At 38.6% G+C, this 20,512-nt stretch overlaps 1 protein-coding gene across 1 annotated transcript in view; it reads left to right on the top strand.

The window, feature by feature from the left end:
• LOC126471055 (uncharacterized) overlaps nt 1-20,512 on the top strand; it is a 633,812-nt gene that overhangs the window by 328,611 nt on the left and 284,689 nt on the right. Inside the window, exon 5 of the mRNA XM_050099122.1 lies at nt 8,716-8,971. Coding sequence (XP_049955079.1) covers nt 8,716-8,971 — 256 coding nt within the window. The remainder of the gene's footprint in view (nt 1-8,715; nt 8,972-20,512) is intronic.

Genomic DNA, 20,512 nt, shown 5'->3' with positions numbered 1-20,512 from the left:
GAGATGATGGATGAACTCCTGTAGGTATTCTCTCCCATGTGGCCACATCACAAAGATGTATTTGTAGAATGCCTTTGGTTTTACGTGGGCTGCCAGATGTTGCAGTAAAGTGACAATCTTCTGACTTCAGCAGCACTGTCACATTGCCATTATCCACTGCTGGGACCACTATATGCTTATCATCTCATGGGGCCAGTAGTGCCCTGTGTTCTATTGCTGAAATGTTCTTCTTCGGCATTACTGCCTTCTCAAGGACCCTGCATGTCTCCCTTCTCACTTCTTGAGCAGCCTCTGAAGCGTGTCTACTTATGGCTTCCTCCATGCTGCTGATAATGCCACCTTTTGGTAACATTCTTTGATCTGGAGCAAACTTTAGGCCTTTCGACAGCATGGAAAATTTTGGTCCATTCAGTTCTCTCTGAGTCAAGTAGATGATGGTCTTAGCATTGAGACCCTGGAAGATGATCAGCTTTGTTGTCATGTCACTTTTCACCCAGGTGCCAGTGGAAGTATCCTTAGCTCTACTTGAGGAACACTTTGATGAGGACACAGTCAAACTCTTTCAACATGTACTAACCACCATCTGTTACAAATGTGGTGGGGTTGCCATTGGTTCCCCCTTAGCTCCAGGTATTTTTAATCTATATATGGAACACTTCAAAGAAGTAGCACTTAATAATACCTGCCTAAAACCAAAGGCATTCTACATGTACACCTTTGTCGTGTGACCACATGGGAGAGAAAAACTACAAGATTCCCTCCATCACCTCAGTAACATACACAACTGCATCAAGTTCACCATGGAGAAGAAAGAGAACAGAAGCTTACCCTTCTTGGACATTTTGATCAAGAGAAATCTGGACGGCATATTAGAACACTCAGTCTACAGCAAGAAGATGCATATGGACCTCAGAGTTGCCATTTTCCACATGGAGAAATTAAGCACATGCTTGACTCAACCAAAGACCAGCAAGGCTCATAGACAAGGGGTGAACACAGTATTGACAGCAAATATCAGATGAAATGTATCAGAAAGACTGTATCTCATTGCACCATACAGAACAAAAAAGAAATGTTTGACTAGGGCAGTCAGACAAGTCTGCAGTGGTAGAGCATGGCATTAATAAGGAACACACCTTCAGTATTCAACAAATGAAGAAGATATGCACCACTAATGGGTTATGTGAGTTAACAGTCAAATAGGTGGTTGAAACATGTCTGCACAACAAGATAATGATGGTGGATAGTGGATTTCAACTCACAACGGACACCTTTGACCTCAAATGCTTGGAACTCGAGTTGCGTGAATGGTATATTTGCTGTACAAATGTGTCTCTTGGAGTGTTCACATGTGAGTTACTGTGTAAATTGTGTACAGTGATATAATGAAGAGAATTAATCCAATGAGTGTGGTCCAGATATTAGGGACAAGATTGCGATTTGCTGAATATGGGAATGAAAGCAGGTTGAAGAATAGTGAGCTCATGGATACACAGGGTGATTCAAAAAGAATACCACAACTTTAGGAATTTAAAACTCTGCAACGACAAAAGGCAGAGCTAAGTACTATCTGTTGGCAAATTAAGGGAGCTATAAAGTTTCATTTAGTTGTACATTTGTTCGCTTGAGGCGCTGTTGACTAGGCGTCAGCATCAGTTGATACTAAGATGGCAACCGCTCAACAGAAAGCTTTTTGTGTTATTGAGTACGGCAGAAGTGAATCGACGACAGTTGTTCAGCGTGCATTTCGAACGAAGTATGGTGTTAAACCTCCTGATAGGTGGTGTATTAAACATTGGTATAAACAGTTTACAGAGAATGGGTGTTTGTGCAAAGGGAAAAGTTCTGGACGGCCGCCAGGCAACCCGTGACAGAGCACTTCATCACTTGCCTCCAAGAAGCCCTGATCTTACCCCCTGCGATTTTTTCTTATGGGGGTATGTTAAGGATATGGTGTTTCGGCCACCTCTCCCAGCCACCATTGATGATTTGAAACGAGAAATAACAGCAGCTATCCAAACTGTTACGCCTGATATGCTACAGAGAGTGTGGAACGAGTTGGAGTATCTGGTTGATATTGCTCGAGTGTCTGGAGGGGGCCATATTGAACATCTCTGAACTTGTTTTTGAGTGAAAAAAAACCTTTTTAAATACTCTTTGTAATGATGTATAACAGAAGGTTATATTATGTTTCTTTCATTAAATACACATTTTAAAAGTTGTGGTATTCTTTTTGAATCACCCTGTATTATATAACATAATAATTCAGAAATGTAAGGGGGATGAGACAGAAATACATGATGTTACACTTGACAGATACACTGAGTTTGAAGGGCAGGAAAAACCTGGACCTAAAGATGGCTGTTCAAGCAGTAAATGACACTCATCTCCAGAGCAATAGGAACAGTCCTGTCAAAATGAGTATGAACTGTCTTCACTCAAACAGTTGAGACCCAGTGTATTATAAGATATTGATGACTATTACAGTTGTGGCTTCAATTCCTGCAGCAAACTAATAAGGTACTAAAAGTGTATTAAAAGTAAATCAAATTGCATTAATTTTAAATTATATGTCTAGCAAAAGGTGAGCAGGAGCTCATTTCAAATAACACAGACTGATGCAATTACAAACTATAAAAGAGCATGTAATATCGAAATTTGATAGAGCAAGGTCATATAGATCTACCATTCGCTAATGGCATATGCAAATGTGGTCACTAGAAGCACCTAAATTGATTGGCTTGGACAATTTCAAAGGTTCCGTTCCTTTTACTGACAATCTTAAGGCTGAATATGGCATCTCTGCCAGGCCTAATACTACATTTGTCACATGTAAGGACATGGAAGATGATAATAGTATATGTCAGAAGGCACAATAGTCTGTGGAGTAAGTGAACATTTTTATGACAGAGTAGGATGTGGAGAAGGGAAGTGTTTGGAACAATGACCAGAGTCAGTTCCAGTATGAAATGTCTTCATCATCAACACTGCCTCACAGAGGAGAGACAACTACAGCTATTGTGTTGCAGTCTGTACATCTGTAGATCTACCCACTCCATCTTCAGGCCACGAGTGGCCTACCGGGACCATCCGACTGCCATGTCATCCTCATTGGAGGATGTGGATAGGAGGGGCGTGGGGTCAGCACACCACTCTCCCGGTCGTTATGATGGTATTCTTGACCGAAGCCGCTACTATTCGGTCAAGTAGCTCCTCAATTGGCATCATGAGGCTGAGTGCACCCCGAAAAATGGCAACAGTGAATGGCGGCCTGGATGGTAACCCATCCAAGTGCCGACCATGCCCGACAGCCCTTAACTTAGGTGATCTCACAGGAACCGGTGTTCCACTGCGGCAAGGCCACTGCCCACAGATACACAATTAATGTGGCTTTACCAATGACAAACAGGCTAGCAGACAAGTTGTACATATGTTTTCAAGAGGCGCAAGGCACTTTCCACTCAAATATTTCAAAGAAACTCGAAATATCCTGCCCATGAAACATTCATGTGAAGGCAAGTAAAAGTGGAAAAATGACTAAAGAACACATGAACTGTTTTCTAATTTGAGTCCTTGACAAACATGTAACAAGTGAAAAAGAGCCTATTGCTGTGTGATTTCTGGTCAGGTCATACAAGTTTTTCAAACAAAGACCTTATGCTGAAGAGATTGCCACCAAAAACAAAAAAAATATTCCCAGTCCTATAATGTTTACTTCTCACCAAAAACAAAAAAAATATTCCCAGTCCTATAATGTTTACTTCTTTCAGCAGTATAATCTATATATCAGAAGGACTGCTGATTTTATAAGACTACAATGTGCCAAACCACAAGTGGAGATACATGATCATTATTTCACCATCAAACTTCACTCTGTGATTTACAATCAATTTTCTGCACCAAAGTGTATGCCTATGTTGCAACATGCTTGGTGAAAGACAGGTTGACATACCTATACCATCATTTGAAAATGTAATTAATGTGGCTGTTGATACTGGATTGCCTGAACGTGGAAGTGATTTTGAATGTTAAAACGTGGCTTTAGGGAGGTGTACACATTGCTTTCTTACACTTTGTTTTAATCACTTCATCAAGATCCCACATCTGTATTATGAGGACTAATGTAAGCACTATCAGGTGTGTAGGATAAGTGTGTTTTGCACTATCAAATTACTTTAAGCACTGGGTTTTTGGCACTGTTGACAGAAAATGTAATGATACACTGATGTTATTGAATTATGTATAATTTCCCTCCTATGGTATTGGCATCTTGTTACTTTGTTTCTCTCTATTAAAATGACACTTATGGCAGAATGCAACGTTTTATGTGGAAATGGCTCAGACCATTGTACTTTTTATTTTTTTATGATAGAGTGTTATTTACTGTGGTTTCATGCCATTCCAAGCATTCATCTTCAAATGTGTTCCTTGACAGTATAGTGTGGTATTCCACAACTGCAAAAATAATACAGCAGAGCTCCACCATGAAGGTGATGTCCACGAACAGAATGGACAGGCACCAGGAGCCAATGCCTGTGCCAGGGCCATGCAGTATTCCCCTCCCCCACCACCAATACAGTACTCATTTCCAGAGGCACATCACTGGCCCACCTGCAGAGGTGATCACTGGTCCAGTGGCTACATAGACATGCAGAACATGGCATCCCTACACCTCGCCTGAAGGTGCTGGTTGTGAAACTAACTGAAACATTGTGACAAGGTTATGCCACCACTCAGCTTATTACCCAAGAAGATTTTATCATTGGAATACACTGAGAAAGCCTGCAGTCTACATCTACATCATTACTCCACAAGCCACCTGATGGTCAGTGGTGGAGTATACCTTGGCTACCACTAAATGGTCCCCCCTTCCTTGCTTCACTTGTGAGCAGCATGTGGGAAGATTGATTGTCGATAAGCTTCTGTATTACTTTTAATCTCTCAGATTTTCTTATAATGGTCATTTCGTGAGATGTTTGTGGGAGGGAGTAATATGTTGTCCAACTCTTCCCGGAAAGTGTTCTCTAGAAATTTCAATAGTAAATCACTCTGTGACATGCAATGCCTCTCTTCTATCATCTTCCACTGGAGTTTGTTGAGCATCTCTGTAACACTCTTGCATCAACAAAATGTTCCCTTGACAAAACACACTGCTCCTCATTGAATCTTCTCTATCTCTTCTATCAGTCATAACTGGTAAATGTCCCATATTGATGACCAATATTAAAGAACAAATGCCTTGTAAGCCAGTTCTTTCATGGATGAGTAATATTTCCAGAAGATTTTTCCTACAGATCTAAGTCCAGCATCTGTTTTCCCTGCTATTTGTTTTATGTGGTCATTCCACTTAAAGTCAATCTTCTAAATATTTTATGGTAGATACTGTTTCCAGAAACTTATCATCAATAATGCAGTTGTACAGTAGTGGATTTCTTTTCCTATGTGTGTGCAGTATGTTACATAACCTCTGCTCTGTATTTTTTAACCCAGATGTGTTAGATCCTCAGGGTCATGTGGAATTATTTTTAAGGTATTTGAAAGAGAATAAGAAGGGGGGGGGGGGGGGGGGGGAAGAGGGATGGAGGTTGAAGTTGGAAGTGAGTCATGCGATATCCCTAGACTGGCAAGTCAAAAGAGGGCTCTTCATGAAAGGTAGGTGTTCAGATATGAAACCTGCTCTGTCACACATCTTAAACTTATTGCAAATGGTTTGCACTGGCCTGAATATGAATTAAATATATTACTATTACAGCTTTCATATGAAATGCCTCGTATCTATCTCTCATGAGCATGTTTTGAATGAAATATTCAATCCATAACTTTACGTCATCTATGTTCATTATAATGTAAACTCAGAATGCAATTAAACTTCATGAATCACAATAAATAACAAATAAGTTGTACTTACTGTACCATATAAATACAGTAATATGATTGATAGAGCCATTCAGGAATGAACATAATACTGAAATTTTTGAACTGGAGATCCATTTGTTGAAAAAAATATGAATAAGTAGGAAAGGAAAATGTACAAATAGCTGACAAATGTAACAGGGCAAGGGATAAGATACTCACAACAATGGCACTAAAGAAAGTATACTGAATACATTTTATGATTCAATATAAGGCAGTAAAGGTCTGACGGTTATTGTAGACATAAACTCTGATGGGATTAAGAGAAGAAATTAATTTCTGATCAGTACTTATAAGCAGCTGAAATAGTTTGCAAACTGGAGACAATATACTTACAGTTTTTAAACAATATCAATTTACTGCAACAATTGTACAGAACTGACTGAAAATGTCTTGGAAATACCATTTAAACAGAGAGCTGGAGATCATTATAGCAACATTAAGCAATGATTATTCATCACATGAATTTCATTTTGTTTTCTCTGCCGTATTTTTAAAATGAAGCCTATAATTGACTTTTAAGATTTCTCTTTCTGCTATATCAAGGAAACCGTACCATTCTTTTCAATTATATGGTTTCATTTTTAGAAATATGAAGTATGGTATACAATTTGCCATGGAAATTGCATCTTTTCCTGAAAAGATATGGATCATCATTTTCTTTACTTTGGCACATATACATGTAGTTCTACAATTGTAGCAATGAACCAACAATATTGAGTCACATCTTCACAGTCTGTACTCACTATTTTCCAAAATAACTCTGAAAATGAAGACAAAAAACCTAATATTCGTAAAATAGGACACAATAAGTTTTTCTGTGATTCACTTACGTAATATATTTATTACCACTTGAGAAAATAACTAAATTTTTTCTTACACATACCATTTTTAAAATCAGATGAACCAAGGAATAAGATAGAATGTAAATTGTCTCTAAATATAAACCATACATAAATGTGTCATGGGAATAACTTAGACAATCCATTTATATGGCATGATGCAGGATAGTGCAAGGAAATGGCTGTTCAAAGATGATAAAACTTCTTTGTTTAAAGATTTCAGATAATTTAACTACACTATGTGATCAAAAGTAGCCAGACACCTGGCTGAAAATCACTTACAAATTTGTGGTGCTCAACATCGATAATCCTGGAATACAGTATCGTGTTGGCCCTCCCTTAGCATTGATGACAGCTTCCACTCTCACAGGCATATGTTCAATCACGTGCTGGAAGGTTTCTTGGGGAATGGCAGCCTATTCTTCAGGGAGTGCTGCTCTGAGGAGAAGTATTGACGTTGGTCGGTGAGTCCTGGCACGAAGTTGACATTCCAAAAGTCCCAAAGGTGTTCTATAGGATTCAGTCAGGACTCTGTGCAGGCCAGTCCATTACAGGGATGTTATTGTCTTGTAACCACACCGTCACAGTCTGTGTATTATGAACAGGTGTTTGATTGTCTTGAACCATCAGTGTAGGCCTGTGCTGTGTTAGTGCCATGCAAAACAACAAGGGGTGCAAGCCCCCTCCATGAAAAACACAACCACACCACAACACCACTGCCTCTGAATTTTACTGTTGGTACTACACACACTGGCAGATGACATTCACTGGGCATTCACCATACCCACACCCTGCCATCATATTGCCATATTGTGTACTGTGATTCATCACTCCACACATTTTTCCACTGTTCAGATTGTCTAATGTTTACACTCCTTACACCAAGTGAGGCGTCATTTGGCATTTACTGGGGTGATATGTGGCTTATGAGCAGCTGCTCGACCATGAAATCCAAGTTTTCTCACCTCCCACCTATCTGTCATAGTGCTTGCAGTGGTCCTTATGCAGTTCGGAATGCCTGTGCGATGGTCGGGATAGATGTCTGCCTATTACACATTACGACCCTCTTCAACTGTGGGTGGTCTCTGTCAGTCAACAGATGAGATCAGCCTGTACAGTTTTGTACTGTATGTGTCCCTTCATGTTTAGACTTCACTATCACATTGGAAACAGTGGACCTATGGATGTTTGGGAGTGTAGAAATCTTGTGTACACATGTATGACATAAGTGACACCCAATCACCTGACCACATTCGAAGTCCGTGAGTTCCCCAGAGCACCTTGCAGAAGGTGGCAGCACTATGCACCTAACATGAAAAATGTGTTTTTTTGGGGGGTGTCCGGATACTTTTGATCACATAGTGTATATCCTTCTTTCTGACCAGTCAGACCATGCCACTGAAAACTATACATGTACTGTATTACTTTCATACTACACATTATTTGCAGAAATAATGTTGAATCCAGTAAGACAGCAAAAAGATAAATATTACTAGACCAAAAATAATTATTGCCTTGTGAAACAATATTTATTGTCATTAATAGATGCATTTTTTCACTTGTAGGTATTTGAGGAGAGAATTGTAAAAAATCTTTTTTTCTAATATAGTCAAAAGATATACAATGAACTAGAGGTTATCAGAATTTTGTTTAAGACACAAAAATCTGTGTGTACAAAAAGCTGGTCTCATTATGATATTTTACAAAAAAATTTAATGTAACATATACAGAGAATATTTGTCACTTATTGGGCACCTCTTCATGCATGAAGCTACATTTAACAACACAGAAAGAAATAATTTCATGAGTGTGGAATTATAAAACCCACATTTCACCAGCAATTGCTGTATAATTTTTTAAAAGTATGATTGTCTTTTACATCTTATTGAAAGCATGACATGATTCATACTGATGTTGAAGCAAGGAACACTAACATTTGCCTTTCCTTTTATGTGCACAGATGACTTCAAGTTTGCCTCCTACTACGACAACTGGCAACCCTTTAAGCAGTGCTCTGAGTCGCATTAGCACTGAATACCGGCTACAGTTTGCGTGGCCCCGTGGGGGTCGCACCAAGACAGACATTATGTCAACTGTTCCAGGCAATGCAGCTAGTGGTCCACCTAGAAAATCTCTCTCTATGGGTGCCATACGTTCTACTGGACCTGCACCTGTCCACAAGAAACGAAGTGCAGACTTTGATCGTGGTGATGAAGGTAAGTACACATTATTTGTTTGTTTATTATGAGTGGCACTGACAGTAAAACTGTGATTTACTTTTATGAATAACTTTAATATAATTGTTGAAAAATTTACTTTTATGAATAACTTTAATACAATTGTTGAAAAGTATGTCATTTTACAACTGGGAAACATATTTTAATCCCTCATGACTTACATATCTCATATTTATTCATTGCTACTGATTCCTGTAAATAATATTTTTTTTAAATTGTGTGTAAGTAATACTGCTGTACAATGATGCTGCTTTAGACATGCATGCATGCAGATAATTAGCAGCTATGGTATACATTACACACAGAAGTAACAAGGTTATGTACAATTATATCACAGAGCTGGGCATGTTCAAACACACTCATTATGCTATTTATTTTTCAGTTGATGCACAACGTAAGTTTGCCATGCATTTTATCCCTGAAGTCCGTTTGCAAACATAAGGGTGTCAGGAAAATGTGTGTGTGAGAGGAGGAAATTTCATGGCTTGGGGGAGGGGGGGCAGTTATACCCCACTCCCAGTATATACGTGTGTGTGTGTGTGTGTGTGTGTCCCACCCTTCTTCCTGCTTTTAATGTTTACATTTTAAGTTCTATTTTAACAGCATAACATTAGATATGATCTTTGGCCTGAGGCTTGTACATCCCATTTCTGTAAATTATTACGGCTCCTTCGTGTCAGTCAGTCCTGCATTATTATGATCCATACCTATTTTCCAATTTCTGCAGTTATCAGATTACTTTCTAGTACAAAAATCTGTTTATAGTTATTTTGTATAATTTCTCTATCCTAAAGCTATACTCATTTTTGTTTGAATCCTCAATATTTTTATTTTTTATATGAGTGATATGCAATGTCTAAACCTGTTGTTGGTCTGTAATTTCATGTTTCTTCTGCACTAACACCAATGTCTACTTGTTGCACTGCATATATGTTGGTACTGAACAAATTACATCTTAGTTGCATTACATTTTTCGGTAATTAGTTAGACCAGTGGTTATGTCTCTTGTGGTGTTACCTGTTTGGTGACACTATTTCAGTCACATCTACACTATCTGGACAAAAGTGTTTGGACACCCCTATGTAATCCAGAATTGGTCACTAGATGTCACAAGACGCAGATCCTCCAGTATAAAAGAAATGGGGAGTATTGTGTTGTCAATAGAGAATCACTAACAGTGGACTGGGTGGGGCAGGAGAACTCAGTGACTTGAACATGGACTAGTTATTGGATGTCACCTGAGTAAAAGATCCACTGGTGACATTTCAACCCTTCTAAAGCTGCCCAAGTTGACTCTTGCTGATGTGACTGTGAAGTGGAAATGTGAAGGAATAACCACAGCTAAACAAAGGTGAGGTAGGCCTCATGTGCTGATGGACAGAAGCCATCAAGCAATTGCAGAGAGTGGTAGTAAAAAATGACATGAAATCAACAGAAGGAATCAGTCATGACTTCCAAAGTGCTACCAGCAGTTCAGCTAGCATAATGACTGTGTGTAGGGAGTCAAAAAGTTCGGCATATAATTTCGGCATATAATTCCCAAGCAGCACCTCACACAACTCATTTACGTAGTCAGTGCTAAGCAGTGCTTGAGGTCCTGTTAAAAGTGACATTACTGAACAGTGAATGACTGGAAACAAGTGATTTGGAGTGATGAATCACCTTATACCCTGTGGAAATTTGATGGAAGCATTTGGGTTGGACCTGCCATCATATCTAGTGCCAACAATGAGGTGGTGTTATGGAATGGGGATGTTTTTTGTGGTTAGGCTATACTTCCCCTTTTGCACGTGTGAAAACACCAAATGTGGAAGGATTTGGAAACGTTGTACAGCATTATGTACTGCATACAGCAGAGTAACATCTCAGATGATGATTGTTTGTATCAGCATGTTAGTGTACCCTTTAATAAAACAACATCTGTGAGGGAATTATTTGAAGACAATAACATTCTTGAGATGGACTGGCATGCCCTGAGTCACATGCTGAACCCAATGGCATGCCTTTGGGATGAGTGAATGATGTTACCTTGCTCCAGGCACTCCAGACCCCAGCATATGACATCACTAACACAAAAACACTTAACGGCTTTTGTACTCAAACCAATGTCATATTTAATTACAAACTATGTAGGAAAGTTAATCCAACAGCAATAGAGAGTTTTTTAAGCCTTGTCAAGGAACAAGAGTGGCAGGATGTTTATAGTGCCGATAACATAGATCATAAATACAATGCTTTCCTTAACACATTTCTCATGCTCTTTGATAGTTGCTTTCCATTAGAACATTCTAAACAAAGTACTAGCAATAATGGGCAGCCCGGGTGGCTGACTAGTGGGATAAGGATATCATGTAGAACAAATCGGGAATTATATCAAAATGTTAGAAGTAGTCACAATCAAGCTACAGTAGCCCATTAGAAACAGTATTGTAAGGTGCTTAAAACTGATATTAGGAAGGCAAAGAGTATGTGGTATGCAAATAGAATAGCTAATTCACAGGATAAAATTAAAACCATATGGTCAGTTGTGAAGAAAGTGTGTAGTCAGCAGCACAAGGTCGACGATATAAAGTCAGTTCACAGTAAAAATATTTCTGTTACTGATAAATCAGATGTATGTACAGTATTTAACAATAATTATTTGAGCATTGCTGGTGAATTAAATAAAAATTTAGTTTCTACAGGAAATCATACAACTTTCTTGGCAAATGCCTTTCCGAGATTGATGTCTGAAATACACCTCTGTGATACAGACAAGAGAGAGACTGAGTCAATAATTAAATCACTGAAGACTAAGAACTCTCATGGTTATGATGGAGTGTCTAGCAGAATATTAAAGTACTGTGCTGCACATGTTAGCCCTTATTTAGCCATATTTGTAATTTTTCCTTTAGGAATGGTCAGTTTCCTGAGCGATTAAAGTGCTCAGTAGTAAAGCCACTTTACAAAAAGGGAGAAAGGTATAATGTAGATAATTTTAGACCTATTTCTATGCCAACAGAGTTTGCAAAAGTTATTGAAAATGTTATGTATGTAAGGATAATTGATCATTTTATATCACACAATTTGCTATGAAATGTACAGTTTGGCTTTAGAAGTCGTTTAACAACTGAAAATGCTATACATATTCTCTTTTCTCTGTGAGATACTGGATGGGTTAAACAAAAGGTTTCAAATGCTTGGCATATTTTATTTTATTTTATTTTTTTTTTTTTTTATTTAACTAAGGCATTTGATTGTGTTTATCACAAAATATTGCTCCAGAAGTTGGACCATTGTGGAATACGGGGAGTAGCTCACAATTGGTTCACCTCTTACTTTAGCAACAGGCAGCAAAACGTCATTATTCACAATATTGATAATGGCTGTGATGTGGGATCTGAGTGGGGTACTGAGTGGAGAGTGCCCCAGGGATCAGTGTTGGGGCCACTCCTCTTCCTTATTTATGTAAGTGATGTGCCCTCTAGTATTACGGGTAACTCTAAAATATTTCTGTTTACTGATGACACTAGCTTGGTAGTAAAGGATGTTGTGTGCAACAGGAGCTGGGTTTCAAATAGTGCAGTACATGACCTCAGTTCATGGCTTGCAGACAATAAACTAATGCTAAATCACAGTAAGACTCAGTTATTACAGTTTCTAACACACAATTAAACAAAACCTGACATTTTAATTTCACAGAATGGCCATATGATAAGTGAAACTGAACAGTTAAAATTTCTAGGTGTTCATATAGATAGTAAGCTGTTGTGGAAAGCCCACTTTCAGGATCTTGTTCAAAGACATAATACTGCCATTTTTACTATTTGAACGGTATCAGAAGTGAGTGATCGTTTGACATGAAAATTAGTCTACTTTGCTTATTTTCATTTGCTATTGCCGTATGGTATTATATTTTGGGGTAACTTTTCCCATTCTAAAAGGATATTTTTGGGTCAGAAGTAGGCGGTTCAGGCAATAAGTGGTGTGAGTTCACGAACCTCTTGTCGACCTCTGTTCACAAGTCTGGGTATTTTGACATTGGCCTCTCAATACGTATATTCCATTTTGTCATTTCTTGTTACCAATATTAGTTTATTCCCTAGAATAAGCAGCTTTCACTCGGTTAATACTCGGCAGAAATCAAACGTGCATTTGGATTGGACTTCCTTAACTCTTGTGCAGAAAGGTGTGCAGTATACTGCTGCATCCATTTTCAATAAGCTGCCACTTGAACTAAAAAATCTTAGCAGTAATCCATGCGCTTTCAAATCGAAACTGAAGAATTTCTTCATGGGTCACTCTTTCTATTCTGTCGAGGAATTCCTTGAAAAATTAAGCTGATAGCGTCTACTTAAACTTTTGGACTGACTTTTTTAAGATTTGTGAACATTTTTTTTATGTTATCATGTTTATGTTGTAATTTCATGTACTGACATGTTCCATGACCTTGTAGATTTGCTCCTCAATTTGGTCCTACGGAACTTGACAAGTAAATAAATAAACTACCCTTCTCAGTTTCAGCTCTTGAGCAAGAATGGGCTGCCATTCCTCCACATTCAGATACCTCTTTGAAAGTGTCCCCAGCAGAATTCAAATGGTCCACTAATCGGTGTCCAGATTCTTTTGAACAGATAGTGTATGTTAATCACTCTGTCTTCATTCATGATTTTTCTAGCCCTGCATTGGTACATGATGATTGTGAAATTTATGACATCATGAAAGTGAAGCACACCAGATAAAAATTTATTTAACTGCAGTAGATGTCACACTAATATTCTTTAACACCTCATCTAGCTATGATAATGGTGTCAGTTTTGCTCAAAAGACAGTCCACATCTTTCTTCAGGTATTCCATATCCAGCAAAAGCCTCTCATTGATGATTACATCTTATAGAGCAGTCCTGGCTAAGATTTGTGCTCCCAGAGTGTGCTCGCACTCTACGAGTGCAGCCGAGTCTGCTCAGCAGTCCGGCTTCCCCCACCATTGCACTGTTCCGAGCAGGTGTTGTGTGAGATGGCTATTTACTGAAGACTGTGTATGCAGGAAACTAAGGAGGATGTGTTTGATAAACAGTGTGACTTCTTCTAAAAGGCAAATATTGCAGCATACTTTTGTAAGGAGGATTTTATAAATAACGTTTATTTTCTACTTTTTATTTTTCTGTCAAAGCAGTAACTTTACTACTTAATTCAATAAGTACATTAGACATTGCTAATACAGTAAGCAGAGCTACAAAAGCTTTATATGTATGCATTTAACATTAAGTTGTGATATTTATAAATTTTTACACATTTCTAATTTAGATATGTAATACATGGTGTTACACAGATTAAAATCTGATAAACCTGAGAGCTGGTGGGACATTCTCAAATTTATATTATAAAAAATGTTAAACCAAACACTGAAATAACTTTAGCGAATGGTCTGTGCAGTCAAATATTTCATTCTTGGGTTAAGATCTTATAAGTCTTGTAAATTCCTGGACTGGAAAAACAGGTCGTTGTGCCAGGTGCTATGCTGTACATCAATCAGGTCCAGTCAGAGACAATGAGGAGATATATCAACAGCCAAAAGTGTGGACTGTTTGTCAAATAAATTTGAATCAGTCTTCAATGTGCAAAGTTTCAGAAACTCTTTGAGAACGCATGGTGAAATGTTTCAGTCATTGAAACAAAATCAGTCATGTCTGATCTACAAATGCCTGCCTTCAGTTCCAGAAAATGTTTCAGGTCATGAATCTGAAGATGATTTTTCCATAAGATTGATTTCTGTTTCATAACATCAATCTTGTTTGACATAACTGTTATCAAATGATTCCTCTCTTGCATTAAAAGACTTAATGAAATCAAACAGTACGTGATGCACATCATAAAATATTCTGTCACTGCTTTATTTACCCTTAACTCATGTTTTCCCCTAATGTGACCATCTTAAGTTCCACCAGAATTCACTATCATTCATCAGAAGGCAAGTGCATCATATCATCTTTGTGGCTGGATTTGTAATGATGTTCCAATAAAAGTAAAGCAGTTCGCATTCAAGCATTGAATGATGTGGTTTCTCCACCTTTTTTTTCTTTTCAGACAAGTGCATAGATGCCATGCTATTCTTAATGCAGAGTGTAAATCTAATTTAACGCCACTGGTATTGTTGGCAAAGTATGACTAGCACATTGAATTGCTCTAGCAGCCTTTTCCTGTTCCTCGTCGCTCCTCAACCCACTCACCACTGCATTCAGAGTGCTAGCCAGGAGTGTGCCCAGAGTGCCCACACTCGCAGAGTGCTATTTGGCCAGGTCTTTTATAGAGCCTTACAATATAAATCCAAAAGAAATAGGGATATGAGATGGCCAGTTAAAAGATGAAACTGGGGTCAGAATAGGTTTAAAGAAGAAGAGCTACCAAATTGCAAGGATGTAGACTGGTACATTTCACCAACTGTTCCAAATATTCCCATATACAATTAAGATTAGGTGATTTTGCTCAATCAGACAAGGTTTCATAGTGTGCCTGTGTGTTTGTCAAACTAGGAAGGTATGTATGCTGCTTTATGAATGAGGTTGTTCGTCACCCTTGGGAGATAGTAGTGTTCACAGCACACTCATCATAAAGATGTAGAAGAAAGGGCAACACCTGTTACTGAGACATTGAAATAAACATCATAGTTCATATTCACAGTAAGCTGAATGGTATGAAACATGCCCCCAAAAGATGACAGAACCACAAGTTACCTGAACTACACCTTCCACATACTGTAGGTTAAACACCTCATTTGGCTGTTAGTGCACTTAATACCTTGCATCACTTGAAAAGAGCATAATTGTGATTTACTGGACCACAATACATGCCTCCAGTCCACTGCTGCCCAGTTTCTGTGTTGTTTGGTCCATTTAAGATTTGTAGCTTTATGTGCTGCTGTTACCAATGGCTTTTTGTGAATTGCCTGACTCCATATGGCTATTAATGCAGTTCCCTTCAAAATACTCACTTATAAACTGGTTGACATGGATCTGCATTCACAGAAACCAGTAATTCTTGTCAGGTTTGAACCAATTGTCGTTGATAATGCCTAAATCTCATCTCTGGTCCCAATCAGTTATAATCTTTTTACAATCACTGTTCTTACTTCAGGTTACATGGCAGTGAATGGCACACAATTATTTATATACACATTGGGCAGGGCAGTCCCTACTGAAACCCTAATAAATGAGGCAACTTCACTGTCAGTGTGATCATAAGCATGTCCAAGCACAATAGTTCCATTCTACCTTTATGTCACTTCTCCACATCAATCGCTCTTACTGTGTGCTAATTCCATAGAACTGACTGACACATACACACCACTGCCATGACTTATGGCAATACTGGAGGGTCAACTAAACAACTGGTACCAGTTCTACACCACCTGCACCACTCCAGTGTGATCAGTGTGCTCCTTCAAGAGGTTGACAAATCTCTTCTTCACTGTGCTTACATGTCATAGTACACCCTTAGGATATCACAGTCAAAAAGCAGCATCTTGAGTTTGCATATGAGTAACATGGCAAGTTTAATGGCAAACATGAAATTAGCATAACTTGATCACTTAACAATTCTTAAAATTTTTGATAAAATTTTAAGCATTTTGTGCTTAAAAGAGAGGGAAGAAAGTTAATCAGACAAAACATGGAAGAAGATGGCTATGGCCTGACAAGGTTTCAGACCAAATTGACCATTAAGTATGGAAATGGAAGGTAGTTGCAAACAATGTCATTATTACAAAGGGAAGGTATGTAAATATAGTGATAAGGCTTTGAATATTTTTGGTTAGTGTAACCAAAAGTCAGATGGCAGTGTTGGTAACCTTAAAAATAGGGTCCAGGGTGCTTCCACAGTTAACTGACTGCAACGGTGCCCTGCCGCAGCATGGGTTGGGTTGGTAGCATTCTTGATGAGTTCACCACAACAATTTTGATCTGTTGATGAAACTAAGGCTTTGTAACATCTCGTAGAGCAGGCTGTGTTCACTTCGTCTGTGGTCATTAGTAGAGTCAATTGATCAGTTTTCTGCAGTCATGTGTTCAGCAGTCAGATTACTTTGAAGTGAACTTTTGGTGATCTTCAGTGTCTTAGTCAAGTAACGTGCTTTTAGGTAGCTGACCATGCTATTAAGATTGGGTTAGCTTTCAACCACTTTGGATGCTGTCCAGGACAGTGACAAATGCACATGACCTACACACCATCAATTTCTGTCGATACTTATGCATATGAATTAGCAGTTATTATGTGATGTTTCAGTTGTGGTATGAAATGGAATCTGTTGTTATTTTATCATTTATCTTTCATTTTGCTTCACTTATTTACTCACATGTGATGAACTTCATTATTCTCTGGATTCCAAAATAACTGCACTAGTTGCGTTCCCAATGCTGTATGGGAATTTATTCTTGGTGGATGCCTGAGTACATTGATAACTAGTTTTTAATGACCTTCTGCCCTTCCCCAAACTGTGTTGTATGAGAAATCCTGGTTGACATGATCAGGAAACTTTATTAAAACTGATGTTAGTGACAAATCTGATTCAGAATTTTTGTGCAGAGATTTATTAACCTGGGAACTATGTATAGGAGCAACACATCACAAAATGAATTTTAAGTGACAGATTAGATACCTGAAAATATTCATACAGTTAAGATTAGAGAACTGTACCTTATGGACTCTGGCTAAAAAAAGGGCATGGAATCAAAGAGGACCTTAATGTGTTCCGAGACAAGCTCTCACATAATTTTCTACACATAGGGTGTGACAGCCATAAATTTGTTGATCATTGTAATAGTTACACCGCAGTTGAGGTGGTACTATTCCAATGTCATTCAAACTCTTGCTTGTTGTTTACATGCAAGTTAACAAAGAGTCAACAGTGTTTTATTTATTTATGTTTGTTAATTTAGCTCTTTTTTATCATATGAAGTACAGTATACAGGAGGATATGAAAATTGGCTTAAATCTATTATTTATGCAAAAACATAATCAAAATAAGATGTAGGCCTACATATTACAAAGTACAAAAATATGTATGAGGGATGTTCAAAAGAAAAGGTATGAAACAACATTGTGGGTATAATTGGGGTCTTTGTTCAAATGTAATCACCAGAGGCCTGAGCACAACTGTCCCACTGTTTAACTAGTTGAAGGATTCTGTGTTGCCAGAATCCCTGTGTCTGTGACAACAGCCAGTCCTCTACTGTATTATTCAGTTCATCATCCAAGTCAAAGTGCTTCCCTTTGAGATGTTTTATAGCGGACCAAACATAGGGTGACATGTCCAGGCTGTAGGGTGATTGCTCAGTCTGTTCGCACTTGAATTTGGCCATTACACCTTGTGTGACCTTAGAGACGTATGCATATGTGTTATTATGCAACAGAATCATTCCCTCCATAGGTAGCCTGGGCCATTTGCTCCTGATGGACTTGTGTAGCTATAGAATGTCTCACAGTACATGTCACAGTTAATGGTTTTTCCATGCTTGAGGAACTCAATGATTAACGGACCTTAGATATTGAAAAAGATAGTGATGACATATGCTTCCATAGCATGGTCTCCTGCTTTATCTCAGGCTTGAAGTGATGGCACCAGTTATTTCCACCAACAATGATCGCCTCCAGAAAAGTAGGATCTTCATTATACTGGAACACATGTTGCAATGGTATCCCCATATGCAGTTACTTTTGTGGTTCACTGAGCTTCTTCAGAAGGCATTACATGCACACCTTCCGGTAACCAAATCTGTCTTGCAAAGTTGTCTACACTGTTCCAACAGTGGCCCCCAGTATCACTGCCAACATTTGCATTGGTACACATTGATTACATCTCACCAGGTTGTTCATTTTCTCAATGAGTTTGACTGTGATTACCATGTTTGCTTGGCCTAGTCTCGGGTCATTACTCAAACACTCCTAGCCTTCACAAAAACGGGTACTCCATTTTCCCACTGACTTGTCAGACACAGAGTCTTCCCCATATACAGCTGCCATCTGGCAGTGAATATTGGTCAGTTTAACCCCTTTCATAGTCCAAAATCTGATAATGCCTCACTACTACTCAATTGTCAAATTTTGCAGTGTGAATGTACCTTGCCATGTCAAATGGGTATGACACACAACTACCCGTTTCTCTCCTCTTTCGTGGGCACAAATCCATGCCACATACTAAATTCACATCCCTAGAAGTCTTGCAGTATTATCCGAAAGTGGTATGTGCAAATTTCAACCAATTTGGTTCTTATGACATTTCATACATTTTCATTTGAATACTCCTTACACATTGAAGTTCATGTACTGAACAGCTGAATAGCAGCAGTGGTACTGTGGATATTCTCCTTTCAATCGAGTATTGTGATTATGTATGTCACAATTTTTTCTTAGACTGCTATCATTGCCAGTTACATTTTTTATTATACAGGGTGATTATAATTAAAGTTAAACTTTAAAAACACTGTAGAAATAATATCACTGGTCAGAATGATGTCAAATTGCAATGGAATATCATCAGAGAAGCGGGAATAAATGGCAGAAGAAAAGAAAAAGTGTGAAAATTGATCAGTAGATGGTGCTGTATGTGTCAGAATACATAAATGAAAACACCTGTCATGCGCATGACCCATTGAAGTTGGTATAGACATGCCAGGTACACGGCTTTTCCTCTTTTTGCATCTGCAATGTTCGCCATGACTGCCTCAATGTAGGATTGTGCTCTGCTTGTAAAGCTGTATTGCAAGAATGATGACTGTGCACACATCATTCTGCAGAAGTTCCAGACAATGAAGGGTTTGGAAAAAGGCGTTGGTCCGATGACTGCCTTGGGTGTGGAGAAAATGATTCGGAAATTTGAATTCTTTTAGTGTGCAACCTGATAGAGGGAGGAAACGAATTGATTTGTCATCAGTGGAAGCAGTGGCCACAGCAATGCAGGTGGAGATGAGTGGTGGTGTGCAAACGTGTAGTGCACGGGGAATTGCCGAACATTGGACATACCCATGAGCACGTTGCATAAAATCCTACGAAACATCCTTCTTTACTATCCATTCAAAATTACCTAAGTGCCCAAGTTGTTTCCTGTTGGTCTGCCAGAAGGAGAGACCTTTGCTTTAGAATTTCTTGCTCACATGGAAATGGACAATGATTGGCCGTGGAAGATTTTGTGGACAGACAAAGCCCACTTCCATCCGACAGGATATGTCAATACACAGAATTGTTGAATATGGGCAATGGAAAATCCACACAAAAATCAACCATCCTGAAAAGGTCACTGTGTGGTGTGGGTTTGTGGAATCATTTATCATAGGGCCATATTTTTTCAAAGAGACAGGTGCTTCTGGTCCTGTTACCTGTACCATCACTGGTAAGCACTATGAGTGTCTTTTGCACAATCACATCATTCCAGGTCTCCAACAGTGTGGATTTGTGGATGGGATCATTTTTATGCAAGATGGCACACCTCTGCACATTACAAATCCAGTTAAGCAGCTGCTGAAGTGCCATTTCGGAAATGCTAGAATT

This window comes from Schistocerca serialis, chromosome 3 (assembly GCF_023864345.2).
Source record: "Schistocerca serialis cubense isolate TAMUIC-IGC-003099 chromosome 3, iqSchSeri2.2, whole genome shotgun sequence".
NCBI lineage: Eukaryota > Metazoa > Arthropoda > Insecta > Orthoptera > Acrididae > Schistocerca > Schistocerca serialis.
This window is presented reverse-complemented; position numbering and strand designations above follow the sequence as displayed.